Source organism: Heptranchias perlo, chromosome 32, assembly GCF_035084215.1.
Source record: "Heptranchias perlo isolate sHepPer1 chromosome 32, sHepPer1.hap1, whole genome shotgun sequence".
Lineage (NCBI taxonomy): Eukaryota > Metazoa > Chordata > Chondrichthyes > Hexanchiformes > Hexanchidae > Heptranchias > Heptranchias perlo.
In genome coordinates, this window is record NC_090356.1 from 23,969,329 (window position 1) to 23,996,384 (window position 27,056).

The 27,056-nt window shown below is 42.8% G+C and overlaps 1 protein-coding gene across 1 annotated transcript in view; it reads left to right on the top strand.

Moving 5' to 3' along the window:
* The window catches only part of disp3 (dispatched RND transporter family member 3), a 382,438-nt gene that overhangs the window by 266,254 nt on the left and 89,128 nt on the right, over positions 1–27,056 (top strand). Inside the window, exon 9 of the mRNA XM_067970641.1 lies at positions 958–1,097. Within this exon, the coding sequence (XP_067826742.1) occupies positions 958–1,097 (140 nt within the window). The remainder of the gene's footprint in view (positions 1–957; positions 1,098–27,056) is intronic.

Here is a 27,056-nt window from a genome sequence, read left to right on the forward strand (position 1 = left end):
TAACTGCTCTCTGAAGTGGCCTGGCAAGCTGTTCAGTTTTATCAAACCCCTATTGGTTCAAGAAACAGGCCCACCATCACATTCTCAGGGCAACTTGGGATGGGCAATAAATGCTGACCTTGCAAGCTTCGCCTGTATCCCAAGAATGATTAAAAATAATCTTAAATCAGTTTCTTCACCAACTTTTTACTTGCCATTACACCGTTGATTTTGCCCATATTTGGCGACTCCGTTGCTCAATATTTTGTGTCAGCTTGGCTCAACTGGTAGCACTGTCGTCTCTGCAGCAGAGGTTATGGGTTCAAGCCGCACTCTAGAGCTGAGCTCACAATTTTGCATTGGTCGGAGATGTCTTCTAAACCTGGTCTAGAAGATCCACAACCCCAGTTATATAGTTGTCATTTAAACGCTATTCACATCCAAACTGGTGCAAGTTGCTCCATTCAAGTTCAGCAGCTGAGCATCTGTCCATCAGTTAGTAGCAAAGATAATAAGCATCATGTACTTCACCAATATTGCTTTGCCTCATGTTTTTTTAATGTTTGAATAGATTTGAAAATAACTTTTCTGGGATTATTAATGTAACAGAATGGTTAAATGCAGGGTAAAGCTTCTATATTGCCCCAATTTAGTGCCTTAGTCCCAAGTTCAGATATGATTTCTCCATTTCCCATTCCAGCCACCCTTTTGGCCTTGCTGAACAAGCTGCCAATTAAGCCCTAAATCATAATCAAGACATTCACACCCTCCAGGAATTGTAATGCGACTGCCACAGACCCATTTCTCATACAACCCTTGCTGCCAGTAAAAGAGGAAACCAGCCCAGCCTGATTTGAACCAAGGATAGTGTACTAATTCAATACCCAGAATATTCCACTTTCAGTACTGACTCGTGACCCATTTGACCAATGTTACTGTTTAAGACCTTTGTTAATAATCCTGTTTTGTTTCCACCAGATCCCAGCTGTCCATGACTTTGGACTCTTCATGTCTTTGATAGTTGCATGCTGCTGGGTGGCTGTTCTGTTCCTAATGCCAGCAGCACTCTGCATTTGGAGTCAGTACATCGCGCCTCTGGAGATATCCTGCTACTCCAGGTAGGAACAGGTTTCTTTAGTTTCTTCTGCAAACATTTATCAAAGTGAAGGGTGGCATTGCTGATGAACACGGGCTTAACATTGGGTGTACTTTTTGAAGTCGGTATATGTTGCAACATTAGTATGGGTGTTAAACTCTAACTTCCACCTGAATATATTATGAATATTTATCCGACTCACCGAATGACTCAGCAAATATATCCAGTGATTATCTGAGCCACACAGACCAGGAAGGTCACGGATTCCATTCTTAATCTGTGGTGTGTTAATGGGGATGAAATTGGACATGAACAGGGACACAAAACAGGCAATATCACATTGGTTGCCTGTCAGACACCCCGCCCCATATTGCATGGGATTACATAGAATGTACAGCACAGAAACAGGCCTTTCGGTCCAACAGATCCATGCTTGTGTTTATGCTCCATACGAGCCTCCTCCACCCTACATCCTCGAACCCTATCAGCATATCCTTCTATTCCTTTCTCCTTCCTGTACTTATCTAGCTTCCCTTTAAATGCATCTATGCTATTTGCCTCAACTACTCCATGTGGTAGTAAGTTCCACATTCTAATCACTCTCTGGATAACAAAATTTCTCCTGGATTCTCTATTGGATTTATTAGTGACTATCTTATATTTATGACCTAGTTTTGGATTCCCCCACAAATGAAAACAATTTCTTTACATCTACCCTATCAAACCCCTTCATAATTTTAAAGACCTCTATTAGGTCACCCCTCAGCCTTCTCTTTTCTAGAGTAAAGAGCCCCAGCCTGTTCAATATTTCTTAGAACTGAATATCAGGCGTATCGTATAACGTGCGCTAAAAGCAATTCCACTTGTTTTACGTCCCCGCTCATGCCCACTTTCACCCCCAAAGAGTTCTCAACTGAAGTTGCCAGATGGAGGGATGCAGATGGCCCCTGTGTTAAGTAGGGGAAAAATCACCAGGGTTCCCATTCTTGATCATTATACAGCAACCTCTGCTGGAAGTGTGCATGTTGCTATGGAGAATTGTTGACTGGAGCCCAAGGGAGAAGCAGCTCATGGGCACCTCCAAGTTGTCAGCTCAGAACAACAAGGAAACCAGAAATTTTAGGTAGAAATATCAAGATGTTTTAGACTGTCGCAGGAAAAAAAAACTGCATTGCTTAAACAGTATGTTCAGGGGGAGCTGGTTAGCACGTACAAATTCTGCATGGTTCAGGAACTGATGAATTGCAAATGTTAGTCACTTAAGAGCTTGACCATTCATGAACTATTGGCATAACCTTGTTCTGAAATAATATTTGTAATACATGAACCATGAAGTCCTTTCTCTTTATCCACTAAAATCAAAGTCAATATGAGAACCATATGGTGTTTTTACAAAATGTCACTATTATTGTTAGACTTAACCGGGAAGTAATTTATAATAGCTCAGGTGCCTTATCACATCTGTCAGAAACAACTCAAAGTGCTTCACATACAATGAATTACTTTCAAGTGCACTGTTAAATAGGCAAATACAGTAGCCATTTTGCGCAGAGCTGATCTTACAATCAACAATGGGATGAATGAATAATTACCTTTTTTTTTAGTAGTGTTAGTTTGAAGGAGGTATTTTGGCCAGGAAACTGGGAAAATTCCTTGCTGTTCAAATAGTGCCATAAAATCTCATAAGGCAAAAGGAGCTTCAGTGTAATGTCATCAAAAGGACAATCTGTCTGACAATGCAGCACTCCCTCAGTGTAGAGCTGGAGTGTCAGCCAAGGTTTTGTGCTCACGGGTTGGACTTGAGCATACACTTAATTTAGAGATGAGAGAGTTATCAACTGAGCAAAGCTAACACATAAGTTGGGCTACTGGGCTTCTTTATATTATTAGGTGAAATTATGTGTTGGTAAAAGTGCAACACGTGGAACATTTTCTATGTTTGGCAACCAGTGTCGGGCTCAAACGGGGCTACGAGATTGATGGCAGAAGGCACAGCAATGGTTTACACCCATTAATGGGAATATTACTTAACACCCAACTTCTGCTTCAACTTCCACCTTAAGAAGAGCAACCCATTTTGGACCTCTACAAATATTTCCATTTCCTACAGCAGCCATTCTTCTAGGCTGCCTTCTTGAAATATGTAAATACAGTCGTCGAGTAAAGATGAGGGCAGACTTGCCTTTAATGCCTTTAATCACTTAGGCCAGTGAAATGGTTCCCCTCCAAGAGTCACTGCCCCCAGAAGAGTGCTGGAGAGAAAAATGGAGACGAGGAGAAGCCTCATTGTTATTCATAAGGAGGTACACATGCTTTATCCAATAAGATTAAACGATGCTACTATTTAGAGTCCTTCTCAGTAATGAGATTTTTTTGGAATGTATTCAAATAGGCTACTGCAATGGCTGAGTGGGCAATAAGATTAAAGTTGAACTTCAACCAGGAACATTGGAAATTTAGGCAGAGGAGGCAGCATTAATGAAAATAAATCTTTTGGGTTAATTAAGTGGAAGAGTTCCTGAGCATAAAGTAAAATTTCTGTCTTGTCTGCTAAATAGGATTTGGGACTGATTAAAAATGTTGGGATTGATTGTAGTTGCTATGCACAGCAAGGGCTGTCAGAGAATTAGACAATTTCCAGTAGCTTTGTAGAATTAAACATGACGTCAGGTTCCATGTGTACGCTGACCTCACCACCACCTCTCTCGAACTCTCCACTGCCTCTGTTGTCAGACTGCTTGCCCAACATCCAGTCCTGGATCAACTGAAATTTCCTCCAATTAAGCATCGGGAAGACCGAATCCATTGTCTCCGGCCCCCGCCACAAACTCCGTTCCCCAGACATCGATTCCATCCCTCTCCCTGGCCAATGTCTGAGACTAAACCAGACTGTTTGCAACCTCAGCGTCCAATTTGACCCTGAGTTGAGCTTCCGACCCCATTTCCTCTCCATCACAAAGGACGCCTACTTCCACCTCCATAATATCGCCCGTCTCTGTTCCCTGCCTCAGCCCATCTGCTGCTGAAACCCTCATCCATGCTTTTGTTACCTCCAATGCTCAACTGGCCAGCCTCCCATCTTCCACCCTCCATAAACTTGAGCTCATCCAAAACTCTGCTGCTCGTACTCTGACCCAAACCACACCAAGTCCCGTTCACCCATCATCCCTGTGCTCGCTCACAGTCCACCAGCGCCTCAATTTTAAAATTCTCATCCTCGTGTTCAAATTGCTCCATGGCCGCGCTCCTCCCTATCTCCATTCATACCTCCTCTAGCCCTACAAGCCTCCAAGAACTCCAACTCTGGACTTGTGCATCCCTCAATCCCTTAGCCCCACCATTAGTGGACGTGCCTTCAGCCATGTAGGCCCTAACCTCTGGAATTTCCTCTCTAAACCTCTCCATCTCTCCACCTCCCTCTCCTCCTTTAAGGCCCTCAAAAAAACTTACCTCTTTGACCAAGCTTTTAGTCACCTATCCTAACATCATCTTCTTTGACCGGTATCAATTTTTGTCTAATTACACTCCTGAGAAGCGCCTTGGGACATTTTCCTATGTTAAAGGGCTATGTAAATGCAAGTTGTCGATAAAAGTTAATTGTACACTTTATTTAAAAAAAGATAAATCTTAATAATTTAACCACAGATAATGTCTCCTGCTAAGTGTTCTAAACTAATTGACAGTCTGGTATGGGCACAGCTAACTTGAAAGAATGCGAACTGGCTGAAGCTGTCACTGTCATAGACTTGTATTCTGGAGCTATGGCGTCTGTGTTTCTCTCAGAATAAAGCAGTAACTGTACAGTCGTTATCCTGCCACCACACTCGGCCCTTTCTGGCCTAAAATTCACTTAGAAATACCGCAGCTAAAAGCTCAGTTAACGAACACCTGGAAGATCGAGGGACAGTAGACGTGCTTTATCTGCTGTCTCCTGTAGATGTAATTGAGAGGAATTCATCTCAATGGTACCATTTTTCAGCAGCACAATCTCTCTTTTTCTTCCAGCAGCAGTTTTTTTTAAATGGAGTTGCCTTATTAAATATGAATTTTTAAATCACTGCGGGGCTGTGCTAAATACCCATTCAAATGGCCATTCTTCTTACAGTCCTGATTCGAAATCCATGTTCTTGGCAGCGTTAATAAAATCCACTCGGAAGTATTTATATTTTTTCATTTATTTTTCTTTTTCAATGAGTTCGAAAGAAACAGTGTGAATGCTGGAAATCGGAGATTAAAAAAAAGTGTTGGGAGTATACTGGCTGCTGATCAGCATCTTAAAGAGGAAGGTGAGTTTAGCAATCCTGGTGAAGGGTCATCCCCCCGGGCTGTGAACTTACCTCGGTCGCTAATCGACTTGCTGTGCATGTGCAGCACTTTCTGCTTTTAATTTCAGATAGAATCTGGGCATCGAATTGCTGAAGTTTTACTGCTTTTAATTATTGCATATGGCTGTTTTCTTGAGGGGGGCGGGGGGTGCTGGTATAGTCCTAGCAACTCTCCCATGGTATTGCTCATGGTGAGTCAAGAACATAAGATCTTCCAGTCAGCCGTGCTTAGTGAGCCACGAATGTAAGAGCATAAGAAATAGGAGCAGGAGTAGGCCATCCGGCCCCTGGTGCCTGCTCTGCCATTCAGCAAGATCATGGCTGATCTTCTACCTCAACGCCATTTTCCTGCACTATCCCCATATCGCATGATGCCTTTACTATCTAGAAATCTATCGAATGTACTCAGTGACTGAACCTCCACAGCCCTCTGAGGTAGAGAATTCCAAAGATTCACCACCCTCTGAAGAAATTTCTCCTCATCTCAATCCTAAATGGCCTAGCCCTTATTCTGAGACTGTGACCCCTGGTTCTAGACTCCCCAGCCAGGGGAAACATCCTCCCTGCATCTACCCGTCGAGCCCTGCAAGAATTTTTTGTATATTTCAATGAGATTACCTCTCATTCTTCTAAACTCTAGAGAATACAGGCCTAGTCTACTCACTCTCTCCTCAGACGGCAATCCTGCCATCCCAGGAATCAGTCTGGTGAATCTTCGTTGCACTCCCTCTATGGCAAGTATATCCTTTCTTAGGTAAGGAGACCAAAATTGTATGCAGTACTCCAGGTGCGGTCTCACCAAGGCTCTATATAATTGCAGTAAGACATCTTTACTCCTGTACTCAAATCCTCTTGTAATAAAGGCCAACATACTATTTGCCTTCCTAATTGCTTGCTGCACCTGCTTGTTAGCTTTCAGTGACTCATGTACAAGGACACCCAGGTCCCTTTGAGCATCAACATTTCCCAATCTTTTTCAATGTTTTTCCTACCAAAGTAGATAACTTTACATTTTTCCACATTATATTCCATCTGCCATGTTCTTGCCCACTCATTTAGCCTGTCTATATCCCCTTGAAGCCTCTTTGCATCCTCCTCACAACTCACATTCCCACCTGGTTTTGTGTCATCAGCAAACTTGGAAATATTACATTTTGTCCCCTCATCCAAATCATTAATATAGATTGTGAATAGCTGGGGCCCAAGCACCGATCCCTGCGGTACCCCACTAGTCACAGTCTACCAACCTAAAAAAGACCCGTTTATTCCTACTCTCTGTTTTCTGTCTGTTAATCAATTCTCAATCAATATCAGTATATTACCCCCAATTCCATGTGCTCTAACTTTGCTTACCAACCTCCTCAGTGGGACCTTATCGAAAGCCTTCTGAAAATCCAAATACACCACATCCACTGGCTCCCCCTTATCTATTCTACTAGTTACATCCTCAAAGAACTTCAATTGGTTTGTCAAACATGATTTCCCTTTCATAAATCCATGTTGACCCTGCCAAATGCTATTATTATTTTCTAAGTGTCCTGTTATCACATCCTTTATAATAGATTCTAGCATTTTCCCTACTATTGATGTCAGGCTACCCGGTCTGTAGTTCCCTGTTTTCTCTCTCCCTCCTTTCTTAAATAGTGGGGTTACATTTGCTACCTTCCAATCTGCAGGAACCATTCCAGAATCTATAGAATTTTGGAAGATGACAACCAATGCATCCACTGTCTCCATAGCCACCTCTTTCAAAGCCCTGGGATGTAGATCATCAGGTCCTTGATTGAATGACTGCTTGAGAGGACAGTGATCTCTGGTCTGAAGTCTCATTGGTCAAAGGGGCACTACAACACCTCCACAGAGATGACACTTTCAGTAATGTAGATAACTCATTGGATATGTAAGATAAGAAAGAAATAGCTTGCATATATGTAGTGCTTTTCACAACCTCAGGACATCCCAAAGCACTTTACAGCCAATAGTGTAGTCAGTGTTGCAAACGGTTAAGAAATAACTCACCAGATAATCTGTTTTAGTGATGTTGGTTGAGGAATAAATATTGTCCGGGACATCGGGGAGAACACTCCTTTTCTTTGAAATAGTGCCAGGGGATCTTTTACGTTCACCTGAGAGGGCAGACGGGGCTTCGATTAAACATCTCATCTGAAAGATGGCATCTCTGCCAGTGCAGCACTCTCTCAGCACTTCACTGGCGTATCAGCCTAGATTATGTGCTCAAGTCTCTGGAGTGGGACTTCAACCCACAACCTTCTGACTCAGAGGTGAATATGCTACCAACTGAGCCAAGGCTGACACCGAAAAGATAAAAACAAAGGGCAAGGCTCACTGTGCAGGGATTGAAGAAACAAATATTATTGTTACCTTAGGGCATAACTTAAATTATCCAGAAGTCAGATAACTCTGGTTACTTTCAGTTCAATATAAGGCAATATCCTGGGAAGTAGTGTTGATGACATTAGTGGACAAATGTTTAACATGCTTGGATGATAGTAATCTATTCACTGTTTCAAGAAAGACATAAACCCATTGAAAGTAAAGGGGTTAATGCCTTCATTAGAATAGCCAGACATAGAAATGTGACATGAGTATGCTAAATGTACATCAGATGTTATCACCAACAGTAACTTCTAGGCTTATGTGAAATAAAGAAACCTCGGGCAGTTTGACGAGCAGCATTTTAAAGTCACCAGTTTCATCGCAAGTAATTGCTTCATTAATCGGTTCATAGTATCATGGTAGCTTTCAAAAGGGAATTGGATAAATACTTGAAGGGAAAAAATTTGCAGGGCTGTGGGGAAAGGGCAGGGAAATGCGACTAATTGGGTAACTCTTTCAAAGAGCCGGCACAGTTACGATGGGCTGAATGGCCTCCTTCCGTGATGTATCATTCTATGATTCTATGCTTCTATGATCTTATTAAATGGCAGAGCAGGCTCGAAGGGCCGATTGGCCTACTCCTGCTCCTATTTCTTATGTTCTTAATTCTAAAAAAGCCAATGCTTTAAATCCTGTCGCGTTTTAGTGGTTTTGCATTTCAACACCAAGATGCTGCACTCTGCCAGTGAGAGGCCCGGGTTCAGTTACTGATCTGGGTACAGTGCTATCGAAAGCCGGATATTTTGCATCCAGGAACAAAAATCAAACCAAGTGCCATATCCTGGGCTGCTCATCCCTACCAATGGCTGGTTTGGAGGGGTATTTATTTTTCAAGGGCTGAAAGCAGTTGATGCCTGACCCGAGGAGAACACAGGAGTTCATGCCCTCAACAAACTGTCACGTTGCAGGTTAAAGAAAATGTCAAATAAAACTCTTTGTTTCACTGGCTGTGGCTCCTGTCACCACTTGGAGCCCAATTGCCTGAATGTGGAATCCACTCATTAACAGTGATTAAATCACTTAGCAGCCGGAAGAATATTATCATATTCTAATGACCCAAAGTATGAGCAGAGCATTAAAGAACAGATTTGAAGTTAGGTCAGTGTAAAAATAATTACACTTTATTGCTCAGGAAGAGATCACATATGCATTTCAGAGTGTCGCTGCAGATGGCTGTTGCCTCTTGAGTGTTATTCATTTTGATACGGATGCTTTAATAGTTTTCTCTATGATGCTCCTGAAACATGAATTGGCTTTGAACGCTTAGTGGCAGCTTCTGCAGAATTTTAAAGGGATCCATCTTCGCCAAAATGTTTTTTGTACACAGTTGTTTGCAAATCGCTTTGAAATGTATTCGTACATTATTTGCATATGATGACATTATCACACATGAACCACGGCTTATCTCCCTCCCAAAACAAAAAAATAGTTTGGCATACTAATGTGTGTGTATTTGCTGCACTGCTAACGAATTATCTCATTCTCTGGACCACCAACAAGGTATCTCATCAAACATAGGGCTCCGCTATTGATAATATCATAATATGATACAGCACAGAAGGAGGCCATTCGGCCCATCGTGCCTGTGCTGGCTCTTTGAAAGAGCTATCCAATTAGTCCCGCTCCACTGCTCTTTCCCCATAACCCTGTAAACTTTTTCCCTTCAAGTATTTATCCAATTCCCTTTTGAAAGTTACTATTGAATCTGTTTTCACCGCCCTTTCAGGCGGTAATTCCAGATCATAACAACCCGCTGCGTGAAAAAATATTTCTTCATGTCACTCAGCTCTCTTTCTTTTGCCAATCACCTTAATTTGATGTGAGAAAGTTATTGACCTGGTTGCATCTATTGTTCCAATTTTTTGGCTGAGAAAAAAGCCTTTAGAGAAAGGTTTCTGGCCCAATATTATGAACCTGGCTACAATTTAAAAAGAGGAGAAAAGAAAAAGGAAGGACCAGTGATCAGGAATATATAAATGGTTTGGTTAAAATAATAGTATTTATTTGCAGTATAGGTGTAATGTTGCAACAGTAAATCTACTCCTGATTAGCTTTATCACTATAATATCAGTGTTTTGTCTCTGAAATAGATGTGTGAGCTGAGAGCTTGTTTAAAAAAAAATGAACAACCAAGCGAAACTGAAGATTTCTGGGACTTGCCAGCAATCTACGGGTTAATGCAAACTCCACTTATATTCAAATTTGTTACAAGTCCTGATTTTTCCCAATTATTAAAAACACATTGTGTTAGCGATGACCACCGAGAGCAAAAATTTCTGCTGTTTACTATTTATAGCAAAATCATAATGGCTTGCGTAAAGAACACGTGCCAATTCACTATAAATTATGAACAGTGGAAACTATCCCAATTATTCACAAATGACCACATTTGTCAAAGTTTGGAAAGCATTGAATCTCGATGTACAGAGAGACTAAATGACTTCCCATGTGCGTGCATCACTGGTTTCATTGCACGGCCTTTTAGTTCTTGTTGCTTATTTGTACTTTAATTCAAATTGCATAGCTGTACTGCTAGTTGAAAACATCTAGTCCCTTGTGGCCCTGTGACAATATGGGCCTGTGCCCGTGGCAATCGGGCCTTGCCTTTGGAAGACATGTATCCTGAGCCTGCCAAAGGCAAAAACCAAACAATGCCAAACACATGTCTCTGATTTGCATATATGTTGATGAATGTGCGTGCCAACATCTGTCCACACTGTGTTCCTGGAATGAGGTATGAATAGTACAGTGATCCATAATTACTATCATAATGAGCCTCCTATTATGTACTTAGAGGTAGGGGCATGTTTTGTTTCTTCTGTTTTTCTCTTGCAGACAGGAAGACCAGTAGGGAACTGCAATTACTCAACTCTTTATTTTGCCCTTTGCTATATTAAAAAAAACATTAATTTCTATTTTCTGAATCAGGAAAAGGACATTATACCCAAGAAAGTTTTCCTAGATCAGATTGAACCCACTTACCTGCCTTCATACCATATCCTTCAATCCCTTCTGTCTCCAGAAACCCATCTAATTGTGTCTTGAACCTGTTTATACAACAGTCTTCTCTGCTCAATTTAACTAATTACTCTTATTACCCTTTGGGTGAAAGAAATTCCATCTGACTTGCTCCTAACTTCCTAATTTTAACTTGTGTCCCCTGGTTTTTGAGAACTATAGTGCTGTATAAAAATTGAATGAGGTGGGAGCAGGTCTTTTTAATTATATATTGATGCTAATTATAATGTGTCTTTGCTATTATCAAGGGTTTCATTAGAAGTAGAGAACATGAGCTCTCAAGATAACTGGCTACTCTCGGTTCAACTTTCAGGAAGTAAAACTTGAGGAAAATTTGTGCTATACCTTGTATGTTAGTCTTAAAGGGTACGTTTAACCCTATAACCCAGAAATTCTATAAAGGAAGGCACCTGTACTCTTAATGGTGTGCTTCAATCATTTCTTGTTGCTATATTTTATGCTTTACTAGGGCTAGCTGGAAGCACACTTAGAACGAGCATTTTGTAGCCCCCTCACAATGGCAGTGGGGAGGCGGGGACAAGTGGATTTTCTTTGCCCCCGCCTATGTTAGCACTGCTTCCAGGGTCAACCATGGGGAGGTGGCAGTAGGCCCCACGCAGTAGCAGTAATGGTTCTGAGCTGCCCCCGATGGAGGGACAAGGTCTGGTAGTGGCCTCCGCTCCTAAAGCTTACCTGTTGAAGGCCCGGCCCTGGCTGAAGCCTTCTCTGACATATCTCCTCTAATCTTTGGGGCACTTCTGCCCCTTTAACGCTGCTTCTGGATCTTCCGGTGCTGCGGTGGCGACCCCACTGCACTGGTAGTCTCCCTGTTGACGGCCAAATCCAATCGAGAGCACTCCGCATATTTAATGAGACCCAACTCAGTCAGGGCTGGGACGGATACCCTAGAACTTCACTCAGAGGTAAATCCCTCCCAAAACATCTGCTGTCTAACCAACTGTCCATACAAAAATGATCGTCAGGAAAAGATCAATTGGTCCCTCAAGCCTGTCAAACACTCATGATGGCTGAAGTATCATGACTAGACACTTCCTAACCCCACCCCCTCAGCCATGTAATCTCCTGAGAGAGGCAAAAAAACAGAGAAAAACCCAGCATCAATAAGAGAAAAGATACTCTGGAATATTCTTCTTCGACCCCCTCAAGCGATTAAAACCAGTCCAGGTGATCACATGGACCATGCGTTATCTGTAAAGCCACTTAACATCTGTAAGTAATTTGTTTACGGTTCAGTCTTTCATCAAAAAGGCGAGGAGTATGTCTTGTTCCAGAATATGAGGTTTTTTTAATAATTTACAATAAGTAGAAAACTTGTTAAAATACAATAGCACAAGTTATAAGTAGAATTATAAGATATTGGGATACAACCTGGCAAAGGTTTACACTGACAAGGTTCCAAGGTACAATTCTCGAAGGTCCTTGAAATCACTTGAGCGTGTCCAGTCTTCGCTGCAAGAATGATCTAACAAATACGTTTTACATTCTCATATACCCACAATCACACATTAATCCGCTGTAACCCAAGTCCGCCCCATGTCCACATGCCAATCAACCTCTCTGCGAGCCAAACATCATCTGCTGACATCTGCACATTCCACAACAAGATAGTAACGCTTCCCATGGCATCATGTTTATAAACATGAGATAGAAAATGGAGACAGGATGGCTCATGCGTGATCAACCGAGGACGCATTCGTCAACAAGGCTGAGACAATCTCAAATTCATGCAAACAATATCCAACGAAGGCCTTAAGAAAATGCTGTTTCCTACACCTTCTATATGATGCGATCTCTGCCCCAGTCAAGAACCGGTTCAGCTCCTCCTTGAATACACGCAGGGAGTCAGCACACACCACACCAGCCAGCAATGCATTTCAGAGGTTCACTGCTCTCTGGGAAAAGTAGAACCGCCTAACATCCAGTCTATTCCTACTCTTGCGTAGTTTAAACTCATGTCAAGATGATAACAGAGAGTCACTGAGAGACCCGGTCATCACACAGATGTATATGGCATTTAAGAATTATGGGGCTCTTCAGTAGAATCGATGTCCCTTGAAAAACTATCAAAAAACCCATTGTGCTGTCTTTCCAATGACCTGGCATGGCTCAAACCTACATTCTACAGACGGACTGCAGCGGTTCAAGAAGGCGGCTCACCACCACCTTCTCAAGGGCAATTAGGGATGGGCAATAAATGCTGGCCTTGCCGGCGACACCCACATCCCATGAACGAATAAAAAAAAAAGGAATAATGAGACAATGCCCAGTGTGAAAGCTTAAAGCGCTCATACTAAATTGCTGAGGTCCTAACACAGGTCCTTCCTTGGAAATGGATTAATGCCTGTGCTAAAATAGTGCAGAGAGGAATTTGGTACCAGCGCATTTAGTATTCAGACGATGGCAGCACTGACCGTAATCTCTCTCCTGATTTTTGTTGACTTTAATTGTTCTCTCAATCTCCCTGGATTTTATAAATCCCTAAATTAACGCACTCTTCAGTATTTAAATATGCAGTTTTGTGTTTCGCCTTTTCTTCCTAAAAAAAACCCCCCAGAAATATAAATTAAGTAATTTAATTGCAAAAACCACCTAGAAACCTTAGGAGAAACCATGACTGTAATACCTTACCTCTGAACATATTTTTGAAGGTTATGTTCATGAACCTTATTTAATAACTTCACTGAAATTCATTTCTAGAACCGATGTTCATAATATCTAATTTAGATATTAGGATATCTGACTATGTGAATAAATGTATGTTTACACCTTCTGCCGACCCAATGCATGCAGTAGGATTATGCACGATTTTCAAAATTGTTCTGTTTTCCCGTGTGAGTAAAAATAATTTAAAAATAAAGTGAAATGAATCGAGGCTGTAGGCTATAGCTGTAGATCATCAGACTCTTGCCTCGCTTGCTTACCAGTACAGAGCCCAGCTATGGCTGGGTTTGCATCTTGGTTTGCGCTCTCCAGGCCAGCCTCCCATCTTCCGCCATAAACTTCAGCTCATCGTAAACTCTGCTGCCCGTATCGTAACTCGCATCACCCCTCTGCTCGCAGACCTACATTGGCTCCCGGTCCACCAACGCCTCAAATTTAAAATTCTCGTCCTTGTATTCAAATGCCTCCCTGCCCTCCTTATCTCTGCAGATAAGCTCCTCCAGCCCTACAACCCCCATCGAGAACTCTATGTTCCTCCAACTCTAGCCTCTTGTGCATCCCCCACTTCTTTCACCCTACCATTGGTGACCATGCCTTCAGCTGGCTAGGCCCTAATCTCTGGAATTCCCTCCCCAAACCTCTTTGCCTTTGCACCTCTCCCTCCTCTTTTAAGACACTGCTCAAAACCTATCTCTTTGACCAAGTGTTTGGTTACCTGCCGTAGTGTCTTTTGTCTTATTCACCCCTGTGAAGTGCCTTGGGATGTATTACTACGGTAAAGGCGCTACACAAATGTAAGTTGTTGTTGATTGCCTATGGTAATGGCACTGACGAGGCCATTTTTATATTGGTGTCAGTGGGACGTTTGTGCCACCAGTTCCTGATGTGTAGGTGTCGCACTGTACAAACTGCAAGCTTATTGTAAAACTGACGGGATTCACCAAGATCAGCGAAGTCCATTCTAACTTCCAAATGATGGAGTCAGCAACCCAAAAGAAAGCAGTATAATCATTGGAGAAAATGGTTTTATTGGTGTACAATAATTTGCTAACAAAGGAAGACTTGCATTTATACAACCTTTCACATCCTCAAGACATCCCAAAACCCTTCACAGCCAATGAAGTACTTTTGAACTGTAGTCACTGTTGCAATTTGGGGAAACTCGCCTACTCTTCTCCAAATAGTGATGTGGATCTTTTACATCCAACGGAGAGGGTAGATGGGGCCTCAGTTTAACAACCCAGCCAAAATAAGGCACCTCCAACAGTGCAGCACTCCCTCGGTACTGAATTGTCAGTCTAGATTATGCGATAATTCTCCGCAGTGGGGCTTCTACCCATGACCGTTTGACTGAGGCGAGAGTGTTACCACTGAGCCAAGGCTGACAACCTCAATAAACATAGAAAAATGAAGGTGACAGAATTGTGCTCATTGTGCGAAGTATGCCCAACCCCAAATGGACATAAATTAGCTGAACTCATGGACCTCTGGATCGTCCCATGAAGCCACGAACTTCAGTTTAAAAACCTGCGCCTTAAGGCAGGAATGCCTAAGTTTCTTGAAATGAATACCCATGGAGCCTCATGGGCTAGATATAAAATTTAAATCCATAGTGGAAGCATAATACCTTTTGGAAAAAAAACTTGCATTTATATAGCGCCTTTCATGACCTCACATCTCAAAGTGCTTTATAGCCAATGAAGTACTTTTGAAGTGTAGTCACTTGTAATGTAGGAAACACGGCAGTCAATTTGTGCACAGTAAGCTCCCTCAAGCAGCAATGTAATAATGACCAGATAATCTCTTTTAGTGATGTTGATTGAGGAATAAATATTGGCCAAGACAATGGAGAGAACTCGCCTTCTCTTCTTTGAAATAGTGCTATTGGGTAGTGGCAATGGATTAAAGGGAAATGGATACATATTTGAGAAAGAAACATTTATAAGGGTACAAGAAAAGAGCACAGGAATGATTGGCTATTTCAGAGAGCCAGCACTGGAGTGATGGGTAGAATGGCCTCCTTCTGTGCTGTAACATTCTATGATCCCATGTCCCAATAATTTGCATAAATTTCAAATTACTGATACTAATGGATATTAACAACATTAAGAAAAGCAGATTGCAAACCTCCAGGCCCACAAAACTAAAATAGGACAAGCCAGTCAGTAAGAAATATAAGGGCAAATAGAATGGAGTTGTCTGGGCTTCGAGCTTTAGACTGCCAAGGACTGAGATATTGTATTGCTGGGGTTAAAGTATAATCGGAATTAGATTCTTTGAAAAAAATCCTGTAAACTTCTATAAATTGGATGTTACATTTTTCATATCTTTCAAACAGAGCCTGTTGCTGTTTATTTGCTGTGATCCCATTAAATTGTGTGTATTTCATTATATTAACTCAGAGTTGAAGGGAAACTGAAATGAGTATGTCACCTTGAATGGAGAAATTGACAAGATGATTGCAAAATGTTAATGACAAGACCTCTAGAAGTGATTCAGTCTCGGTTGGGATGACAAACAAGTTTATGGGGTTTTTTTTAGAAAAATTAGTTTCTCTAAGGAAAATCTATAAAGATAAAACAATGATGAACAGTCTTAAGATTGTCCTTCAAGAATCTCGAAAGTCAGTATTCGACGAACTTCAAAATTTAGAAAAACTAGACCCCCACAGCAGCAGCGAAGCACCTTGTTGAATTGTAAACATATGCATGGACGAGGTTAGCAAAGAGGGAAGGTGTGTCGGAAGGATAGGTCAGCAGTAAACTAACAAGCCCCAACTAAAACTATTACAAATTCCAAACTCCTGTAGTTATCTCAGGGTCAGTGGTGTCAGTCACTCCCTTAAATGGTCGAAGCATCTACTTTATATGGAAGTTGATTCTCGCTGCCCGATATCTGGTTGTGCAGTAATAGAACCCAGGAGCATAAAAATGAAACTTCCTTATGATCTGGACCAAATTTCCGTGCCTTATGCACGTGTACTCCTTCAGTCTCTGAAGGCAGATCGAGGTAACAAAAAAGTTTGGTTAAAACCATGAGCTGCTTTATTCCACGGTAGATAATGCACACACAGAACAATGAGATTGATGGGAGTCACTTGATGTAATTTGGTACATGAAGTGTATGGTGTGGTATTAGCCCAGGCTGATCCTAAGATTTGAGCTTTGATCTGTGTTGAGTTAGGGTGGGGTCTGAGACATTTGGTCTGAACCTCACTGTGTTGGGGAGAGGAAAGTCAGTCAGGGTTCCCATTCCTAATCCAGTGACCTATGTAGGCATTGGATGAGAATTGGCTCATCTGTGATGCCCTGCAATTGAATAGTCTTCTGAAAGTAATTGTTTAGGTATGCACTTGAAAAATGGCCTCTTGGGTGAGGTTGCTGGTGCCCGTGGAACTGTACCCAAGAGAAGTTAGTGCCTTTCAGGGTAGATGGGGATACCTAGTCTGTGTCGGAATGAAAAACGGAACTGTCTAATGCTTAGTGGTAATTATTTTATCGATAAGGAGATTCTTTCCTGTCAGTTTAGCCGAGTACATGGTATAGAGCAGCAAATGCTCAAACTATGTTTGTTCAGAAAGAGTGACACGTTTTTGATATGAGAAGAGAGGGATACAAGCGAAGGTCTAATGTGAGATAAATATAACCTGAAGCATAGTTGGGATTGAAAAGGAATTGGCATCATAGTAACTTAGGTGTTTGAATTGTGAATGGAAAAATGGAATAGGTTTATGATACACACAAGTTTCTCAGTAAAACCGCTCTTCCCAACAGCTGACCACATTATATACCCTGTCTACTGTCCAAATGTTGGAAAGCAGTCCCCTTTCCTGTCTCACAGCCAGGTGGAAAAGCTTGATGGTGCGCACTGCACTAATTGTCTCCAAATAGTACAGGGGGGGGGAAGATTGGATTCATGCATTTTATAAAAATAATTAATGCTTGGAAGCAGAATGGTAGTAGCAAATCCATGGGATTTAGATGACCAGAAAAGCATTCAAGGTGTGCCACGAGGAACTATAAGTATAGTCAGTCTTTTATAATGGACTACCAGTGATAGTGAAGGTCACCACTGTCCTCAACTTTATGCCACAGGAATCTTCTAGCTGCCTACGTGGAACATTTCAAGACGCAGCGACTTTGGTGGGTTTTGGACAAGTGTTGCTTTATTTTTGAACAACAGACTGCAGGATATAGGAAAAGTGTATTAATATTTTTCAGTTGTTTAGTGCTAGTGGTATATGTGTTTTCCCCTTATGAACAACTTTACATTTGTTGTGGATGTGTCATAGTTCTATGTGCTCCCCCTGCTGAGTAGCAGGGTTTACAGAAGGCCCTCTGTCTCTTCAGAAAATAACATTTTGCAGTACAGTATTTATTGTACTTTGAGACATGACATGTGGTAAGTGTACCATGCTTGGCAGGAAAAAAGTGACATTGGACCTATAGTTCCCAAAGTTCTCCACCACTGTGGTTTTCCTCGTGTCATTTCTGGGTCTGTTGTAGTAGATTGATTGTTATGATTAGTCAACAACTCTATTATCAATGTATCATTCGACTACCAGGATGGTAGAAGGCGAACTAGATGGACCTAGGTCTTTTTTCGTTCAGCAATTCCTATTTTCCTATATTCTATCTGCATCATCATTAGAGGTCTCCTTGCTGCAGTCACTATCACACTTTCAAAAGTGGCTTGTCCAGGACTATATGCTGGCACAGAACTACTAATGACATTAATATCAATAGGCTGCTACTTTGCTACTCTATAAATGTCCCTGCTGGACAGCATCTCCTTACGATGCCCATAATTCGGTCTGAGCCTGGACCATGGACACCTGAGGCTTTGGAATCTCTCCGACATAGTGCTCTGTTAACATTCCCCAAGTGAATTGAAGTTGACCATGATTGCATCTTGATGTTGGGGGCCCCAAACTCTCCATAGCAGTAGTGGGAGGTATTCACGTGAGATGCTTGAGCTGTGTCCATATCCTGCATAACTGAGAACAAAATACTGCAGATACTGGAAATCTGAAAATGAAAGTAGAAACTGCCCTACATTTACAGTCACAGACCATGTCATTTGTGACTTTGGTTAGGGCCGTTTCGATACTGTGGGAGGGGTGGAAACTTGATAGGATGGACTCAAGAATGGAATTGTAAGCGACATGGGCAAAAATCTGGGAGCCAAAGCATGTTCAAAGAGCTTGAGGAGTTTGGAGATGGGATGGTAGTTAGTGAGGACAGAGGGGTTGAGGGTGGGTTGTTTTTGAGGGTGGTGATGACGATGGTTTTGAAAGGTGGGGGACAGTACCTGAGGAAAAGGAATCGTTTTCAATATCAGCTTAAAATGGGGGCCAGGAAGGGAAGTTGGGTGATCAGGAGTATAATGGAAATAGGGTTGAGGGAGCAGGAAGTAGTTCTCATAGATGAGATGAATCTGACCTATATATTGAAGACAATGTTCCTTAAAACCTATACATTACCAGATATGGTAATTGTGGCTCAAGGCTATACATAATAAAATAACTAACAGTCATCCTTCTTTGCACTTTCCTTTAATATGGCTGTTTTCTTCTTTGTATCTTCTTCAAACAGTAGATCCAAAACATAATGTGGTCTTTGCTAGTAATTGACTCTATTTTCTGCTGGGCCTGCTGCTTATTTGCTGAATGCCCTTGCAATCCATGACGGGTATTTCTTTTCTCCTTCATGTTGCCAACTATAATCTGCAGGGCCACATCAGTAAATCTGGCCTTGCTGATCCATGTTCTCTCCATTGCCCTTCAAATTTGCTTACTCCATTGGTGTGTTTACTCACTATAAACCCTTATGTGTCAGTTGTGCTGGATAAAGAGTGATTAAACAACCTTACAGCAACTATGTTCAGTGTAATTCTAAAGACTAGACCTCCAAGAAAGACCACTGAGTAAAGTTATGTGGAAATGAAACTTCACTAACAAGAGTTACAATTAACTCTTGCTCTCCACTGAGTAAATTAGATCCCAAATGATGCACACGAGTATGCCTGGTGTCTCCACATTCCCACCAACTTCTAAACTTTTCCTCCTGAATAAATCAAATGCATCAACGTTCGGCTTCCAATCTGGATTGAGTTGTTTAATGTCTTCAAGTCCACCACCTACCTGTTCCATGCAGTGTCACCCTGTTATATGTGAGTTTTGCCTTTAAACATCAGAGCAGTGGGGATTGAGTCACGTAATTTCCATGGGGGTTCTCCTGATAGTCTGCTGTAACTCTGGTGGAAACCCTGGGGAAACAGCATAATTGGCCATTTATGCCAGATGTGGGCTTTCTGCTGTTCCTCCACCGAAGTTATCCCAGCAGATCACGCAACCCCCACCGCCCCCCCCCCCCCCCCCACCACAGCCTTCTCGGGAGGTTCTACCCCATGGTAACTTAGTCCATGGAAACACCTTCCTGCATCACATTCTCTTTCCCATTAAGGCATCAATAATAAACTTTGCATAACTACAGTAGTCACTTCTGGCCTCTGACTTACTACATCCTCGCTAACACTTAGCTGTCAGTACAGCATTATTTTGCATGTACATGTAATGATTACAACTTTCCTTCATGTCCATGTATAATCTCTGCTGTTGCTTTAAAGTATTATTCATGTCTTACATTTGGGTTCATTTTTAAGTCATCAGCTTCTTCTGACCCTCCAACCAAGTCCTCCAATTCGAAGAGACCGAGTTCACTCTGCTGGTGGCACATTGCCGCACTATGAACCTTCCTCGAAATATTAAGTGATAGTTCTTCTCCCCCCATAAGTGTGCTTGTGTCATTCCATTCGAGAATTGCCAGCACATGCAGGAGCTGTTTGTGGGAGCGTGTTGTGCGCAAATTGGCTGCCGCATTTCCTGCATTACGACAGTGACTGCACTTCAAAAAGTACTTCATTGGTTGTAAAGTGCTTTGGGACATCCTGAGGTCATGAAAGAATCGTAGAAATTTACGGCACAGAAGGAGGCCATTCAGCCCGTCGTGTCTGTGCCAGCCAAAAAAGAGCTATCCAGCCAATCCCAGTTTCCAGCTCTTGGCCCGTAGCTTTGTAGGTTGCGGCACTTCAAGTGCATATCCAAGTACTTTTTAAATGCGATGAGGGTTTCTGCCTCTACCACCCTTTCAGGCAATGAGTTCCAGTCCCCCACTGCCCTCTGGGTGAAAAGGTTTCTCCTCAACTCCCCTCTAATCCTTCTACCAATTACTTTAAATCTATGCCCCCTGGTTATTGACCTCTCAACTAAGGGAAATAGGTCCTTCCTATTCACTCTATCTAGGCCCCTCGTAATTTTATACACCTCAATTAAACCTCCCCTCAGCCTCGTCTGTTCCAAAGAAAACAACCCCAGCCTATCCAATCTTTCCTCATAGGTAAAATTCTCTAGTCCTGGCAACATCCTCGTAAATCTTCTCTGTACCCTCTCTAGTGCAATCACATCTTTCCTGTAATGTGATGACCAGAACTGTACATGGTATTCTAACTGTGGCCTAACTGTGTTTTATACAATTCTAGCATAACCTCCCTGCTCTTATATTCTGTGCCTCAGCTAAAAAAGAAAAGCATCCTGTATGCCTTCTTAACCACCTTATCTACCTGTCCTGCTGCCTTCAGGGATCTGTGAACATGCACTCCGAGGTCCTTCTGTTCCTCTACACTTCTCAGTATCCTCCCGTTTATTGTGTACTCCCTTGCCTTGTTTGCCCTCCCCAAATGCATCACCTCACACTTCTCTGGATTGAATTCCATTTGCCACTTTTCTGCCCAACTAACCAGTCCATCGATATCTTCCTGCTGTCTACAGCTTTCTTCCTCACTATCAACCACATGGCCAATTTTTGTATCATCTGCAAACTTCTTAATCATGCCCCCTACATTTAAGTCTAAATCGTTGATATATACCACAAAAAGCAAGGGGCCTAGTGCTGAGCCCTGTGGAACCCCACTGGAAACAGCCTTCCAGTCACAAAAACACCCGTCGACCTTTACCCTTTGCTTCCTGCCACTGAGCCAATTTTGGATCCAGCTAGCCACTTTCCCTTGGATCCCATGGGCTTTTATTTTTCTGACCAGTCTGCCATGTGGGACCTTGTCAAAAGCCTTGCTAAAATCCCTGTAGACTACATCAAACGCGCTACCCTCATCCACCCTCCTTGTTACCTCCTCAAAAAATTCAATCAAGTTAGTCAGACACGACCTTCCTTTAACAAATCCATGCTGACTGTCCTTGATTAATCTGCTATATAAATACAAGTCTTCAACTTTTTCTTTTTCATTGTTTAATTAGCCATTTTCACCAAAAACTGTGTGCTCCTCAGCTGGATCATGAAGATTTTCAACATTTATACCAGTGAGGAGGTTCATTAGCTGCTTATGAAGTATTACAGGTTAATTAATCCAGGTGTATTGTGATTGGCTGCTTTTTTTTGCCACTTGCTAAAACACATTTCCACAAATTGTGATTTTCAAAGTCCTAGAATGGCACATTTCTGTTAGTTCACTAATTACACTCAGAAATGGGCAGTTCTCCCTTGTTTCATAATTGGCAAATGTCCAATTAACTTGGGTTCAAAACAAACTTACTTAAAACAAAATTTTCTTTTTAGTTTTTTTTATTGAATACTCTATGAGCTCTGGAATGTGGTGCGTGGAAAGAATTGCTTTTTATGAAAATCAAAAGCAATTGAGCATAGTTTTTGCTGAAATGGGGATCAGCGCTCTGATTAAAGCTTGTGCCTTTTTGCATTAAGCAGCTCATATCTCTCTATTCCACCATAAGTCATGCTGGAACCTCAGACACCATCAGTGAATAATATTTGTTTCAGGAATGTGGGTTTCCACACATTTCACACCTCCTTTCTCAGTAGATCAGATCACTCGTTTACTTTAATCTATCTGTTGATAATTGATAGCTCAATTGAGTAAATTCCTGTTCTTAATTCCACTTGAAGATATTGTTACATCACTGGGCAATGACATTATCAGCAATAAGTAGCAGACAAATCCCTGACCTATGACAGTAGAGTTGTAATTCACAAGGAACAAAGTTGGATGTCAATTAATGAGACTTCACATCACAAATGACATGCTGGCGTTTGACGATAACTTACCATAGAATGATACAGTACAGAAGGAGACTATTTGCCCCATCGTGCCTGTGCCAGTTCTTTGAAAGAGCTATCCAATTAGTCCCACTCCTCGGCTCTTTCCTCATAGCCCTGCAATTTTTTCCTTTTCGAGTATTTATGCAATTGCCTTTTGAAAGTTACTATTGAATCTGTTTCCACTACCCTTTCAGGCGTGCATTCCAGATTATAACAACTCGCTGCGTAAAAAAAAAAATTCTCCTCATCTCCCTTCTGGTTCTTTTGCCAATTACCTTAAATCTGTCCTCTGATTACCGACCCCCATGTCAGTGAAAACAGCTTCTTATATACTCTATCAAAACCCTTCATAATATTGAACACCTCTATTAAATCTCCCCTCAACCTTCTCTGTTCTAAGGAGAACAATCCCAGCTTCTCTAGTCTCTCCCCATCCCTGGTATCATTCTAGTAAATCTCCTCTGCACCCTCTCCTAGGCTTTGATATCCTTCCTAAAATGTGGTGGCCAGAATTTGATACAATACTCCATCTGAGGCCTAACTAGTGATTTATAAAGGTTTAGCATAAACCTTATGACATAGTGTTTATATTCTTTGCTGTGTTAAGACTTCAAAAAGCGTTGTATTGAGTTGTATAAGATTTGCAACTTTTTAGGGTCGTGCTAAATTATGGATAATACAATACTTGCAGATGCACACACTGAGGGTCTAACACGGTTGGGTGGTTTTGCTCACTGCTGCAGTTGAGGTCCTTCCTAAGATGGAGCAGTGGTGGGACAAGGGGCTCATTGAGTCCTGAATTTGGGAGTTTAGGCCTTTGTTTTTGCAAGCAATGTTGTGCTTCCACTTCTCCTTACACTCTTCCCTGCACTATATTTCAGCAGGCAACCTACTCTCTGGACTCTGGCTGTGTTGCTATGTAACCAGCTGGTTAAAAAATATATACAAGTGCAGCCCACGGTAGCGATTCTCCCCTTATAGCTTTTTTTCTTTTAACCTTTCTTCTTTAGAAGTACCCAGCCTCTGGCTCCTGCTTCCTCTCCACCATGTAGCTGAGATGTGGAACTGGTTAACTTGCAGTCTGCTGGGCATATTTAAACATGATTGAATATAGAGAACCTGATTTTTTTTTTTGACCCAGTAACGATGAAGGAACAGCGATATATTTCCAAGTCAGGATGTTGTGTGACTTGGAGGGGAACGTGTAAGTGGTGGTGTCCCCATGTGTCTGCTGCCCTTGTCCTAGGTGGTAGAGGTCACGGGTTTGGGAGGTGCTGTCGAAGAAGCCTTGGCGCGTTGCTGCAATGCATCTTGTAGATGGTACACACTGCAGCCACAATGCGCCAGTGGTGGAGGGAGTGAATGTTTAAGGTGGTGGATGGGATGCCAATCAAGTGGGCTGCTTTGTCTTGGATGGTGTCGAGCATCTTGAGTGTTGTTGGAGCTGCATCCATCCAGGCAAGTGGAGAGTATTCCATCACACTCCTGACTTTTGCCTTGTAGATGGTGGAAAGACTTTGGGGAGTCAGGAGGTGAGTTACTTGCTGCAGAATACCCAGCCTCTGACCAGCTCTTGTAGCCACAGTATTTATGTGGCTGGTCCAGTTAAGTTTCTGATGCATGAAAAAGAAGGGTGGTTATTATATTTTTTAGGAGAAATTTTTTTCTAACTGTTTTGGGATGATTATTGAGTTGTGGGGTTAGTGTTGGTCTTAAGATAACTAATTCAGTTTGAGGTAATTTTAATTAAGCAGGCAGAAAATATTATGGGTTAAAAGCTCTATTTAAGTTTTGTGCCTCTCCTATAGGCTCGTTTGGTCTCCCTCGGTGTTGGTCATGTCAGTAAGCCATTTTGAAAGTTAGGAAAATAAACTGCTGATTGGGGAACTTGTATAGGGTATCATCTCATAAAAAAATTATTCCTATTCCAGACACTAAAGTTCTTAGTTGATCAGTTCTCTTGAGAAGGTACAGTTGACACCACTGCTTCCTCCTTGTGGGTTCCTGTTGTGCTGCGGCTGTAATTGATCATGACAGCTGGGGTTCTCCTTACAGCAGAAAAGGTTGAGAAGAGATCTGATAGAGGTGTTCAAAATCATGAAGGGTTTTGATAGATTAAATAAGGAGAAACTGTTTCCAGTGGCAGAAGGGTCGGTAACCAGAGGACACAGATTTAAGGTGATTGGCAAAAGAACTAGAGGCAACATGAGGAAATTTTTTTTTGCACTGCAAGTTGTTGTGATCTGGACTGCACTGCCTGTGGTGGAAGCAGATTCAATAATAACTTTCAAAAGGAATTGGATAAATACTTGAAGGGAAAAAAATTACAAGGCTATGGGGAAAGAGCAGGGAAGTGGGACTAATTGGATAGCTCTTTCAAAGAGCCGGCACAGGCACAATGGGCCGAATGGCCTCCTTCTGTGCTGTATGATTCTATGATTCACTGAACTCCTAGCAGCATTGCAGCTAAGGATGTGCATGGTAGTGAAACGTTTTTCCCAGCGGATGGGAGGAAGCGGCTTGCCTCTGCCACCAAGAAGATCTGGTTCGAGGTGGCAGAGGAGGGTCAGCAGCAGCAGTAACATCTCCCGAACCTGAGTCCAGTGCAGGAAGCGCTTTAATGACCTAACCAGGTCAGCCAAAATGAGTATACTTCGCATTCTCCCACACTCCGTCTTCCACATCACCTCCACTACCACACAACTCCTTCTGCACTGCCACCACACTGCTCTCGCATCACTCCTCACATCCACTCAACCATCATCCTCATCTTGCCTGCACTTACTCACTGCGCCAATTCCCATTCGAACACTACCTTGCAACCCAATCCTCATACAATCTCATGGCTATGTCTCACACGCACCCTCCCATGCATCTCCCTCACGGTCACCCCCACCCACACCAATGCATGCAGCGGGTCACTATGCAAACCATCACTCAATCACACCTCTCTGTGTTTTGCCTTGATAGGAGAAGAGATGCCAGAAGGCCCAGGAGAGGGATGATGGCGAAAGGGGATATGGAAGTGGGGACGCCACTCAAAGCGCTCCCACATCTCATCCGTTGCCCCACTCTCAACCAATACCCGCAATGCCGCCTCCACTCCAGGTGGCCGAGTCTGCCCCTGCACAGGTGCAGGTGGAGCAGTCATTGGAGGGGCCCTCACACACACCGAAACCTAGTAGGCGTCCGCGCAAAGCATCTCATCGGTCAGGGTATGGACAAGTGCAACCTGCCACTACCTCTGCTGAAGCCACAGGGGTAGCACCACGTAGGGGTTCCCGTAAACGTAAGGCTAAGGTTTTGTGAGCATAAGGGGATGCACAAGGGTGTATGACAGAATGTCATGTTTTTCATTTAGTTTTGTTTGTTTTGCAAAGCACATTAAAATTTGTTTTCACCACAACTGCCACATCTTTGCAAATCTTGTCTGGTTTGTGCAATAATTCCCTTTCCTGAGGATCACCATGAAGACCGACACCTGATGCCACCCATTGTGTCACTGCAGAGTGGGTGTAGGTGTATTTGCAGGGCTCTTTTGTGCAGACAACTGAGAGATGCCGGCGATGTCCCCAGTGGCACCCTGGAAGGATGCAGAGGAAAAGAAGTTGAGGGCAGTGGTGACTTTGACAGCGACAGGTAAGAAGATGGTGCTCGGGCCAGCCGGGAGCAGCTCAGCATGAAGGAGGCTGCAGATGTCCACGACTACATGTCGAGTGACTCTGAGGCTCGATGTGCACTGCTCCTCAGAGAGGAGCAGGAAACTGAGCCTCGGTCTGTAGACCCTATGGCGAGGGTAGTGCCTTCTGCGATGTATCTCTCTCTGTGGTTGCCCTCCCTCCTGCTGTGCAAGTGGATGTGTCACAGCACTGTGTTGTGGAGCTCCATGTGTCAGAGGTGGCCGGCGAGGCTGGTGATGCTGTTTGTCCTCTGATGAGGTCATGACTGCAGCTATGTCGGCCCCCATCCGCAAGATGTACGTTTGAGGGGGTCTGCAAGCTAGGTAAATGTGCCTGCACCCCGGAGTTGAGGTTGCAAGTTTGTGAATTTTTGTGTTAGGAGGAGGGTGGTGCAGGCCAAACTTTGTCCAAAGTGACAGAGTGGCCTCCTACAATGAGTGAGCCTCCCCCGACTGTCAAATGGACCTTTGCAGCTCCCACAGGCTAGTGGCTGCAACACATCTGTTTCAACTGGGAGTGTTTCCCCCAGTATGGGAAACACGCTCAGTTGAGATGAAAATCCCACCCCTCCTAAAATATCCTCCCGATCAGGTCTGCAAACGACCTGAACTATCAAATTAATTGGTTTAAGTGGGATCTCGCCAGCTTTAATTGCCGGTGGGAGTCCCGCATGCGGGGGCTGTGCGCGCATCTAAGCGCGTCACTGGGGAACCCGGAAGTGGGCGGGTTGGAGCCCCCCCACCACGAACGC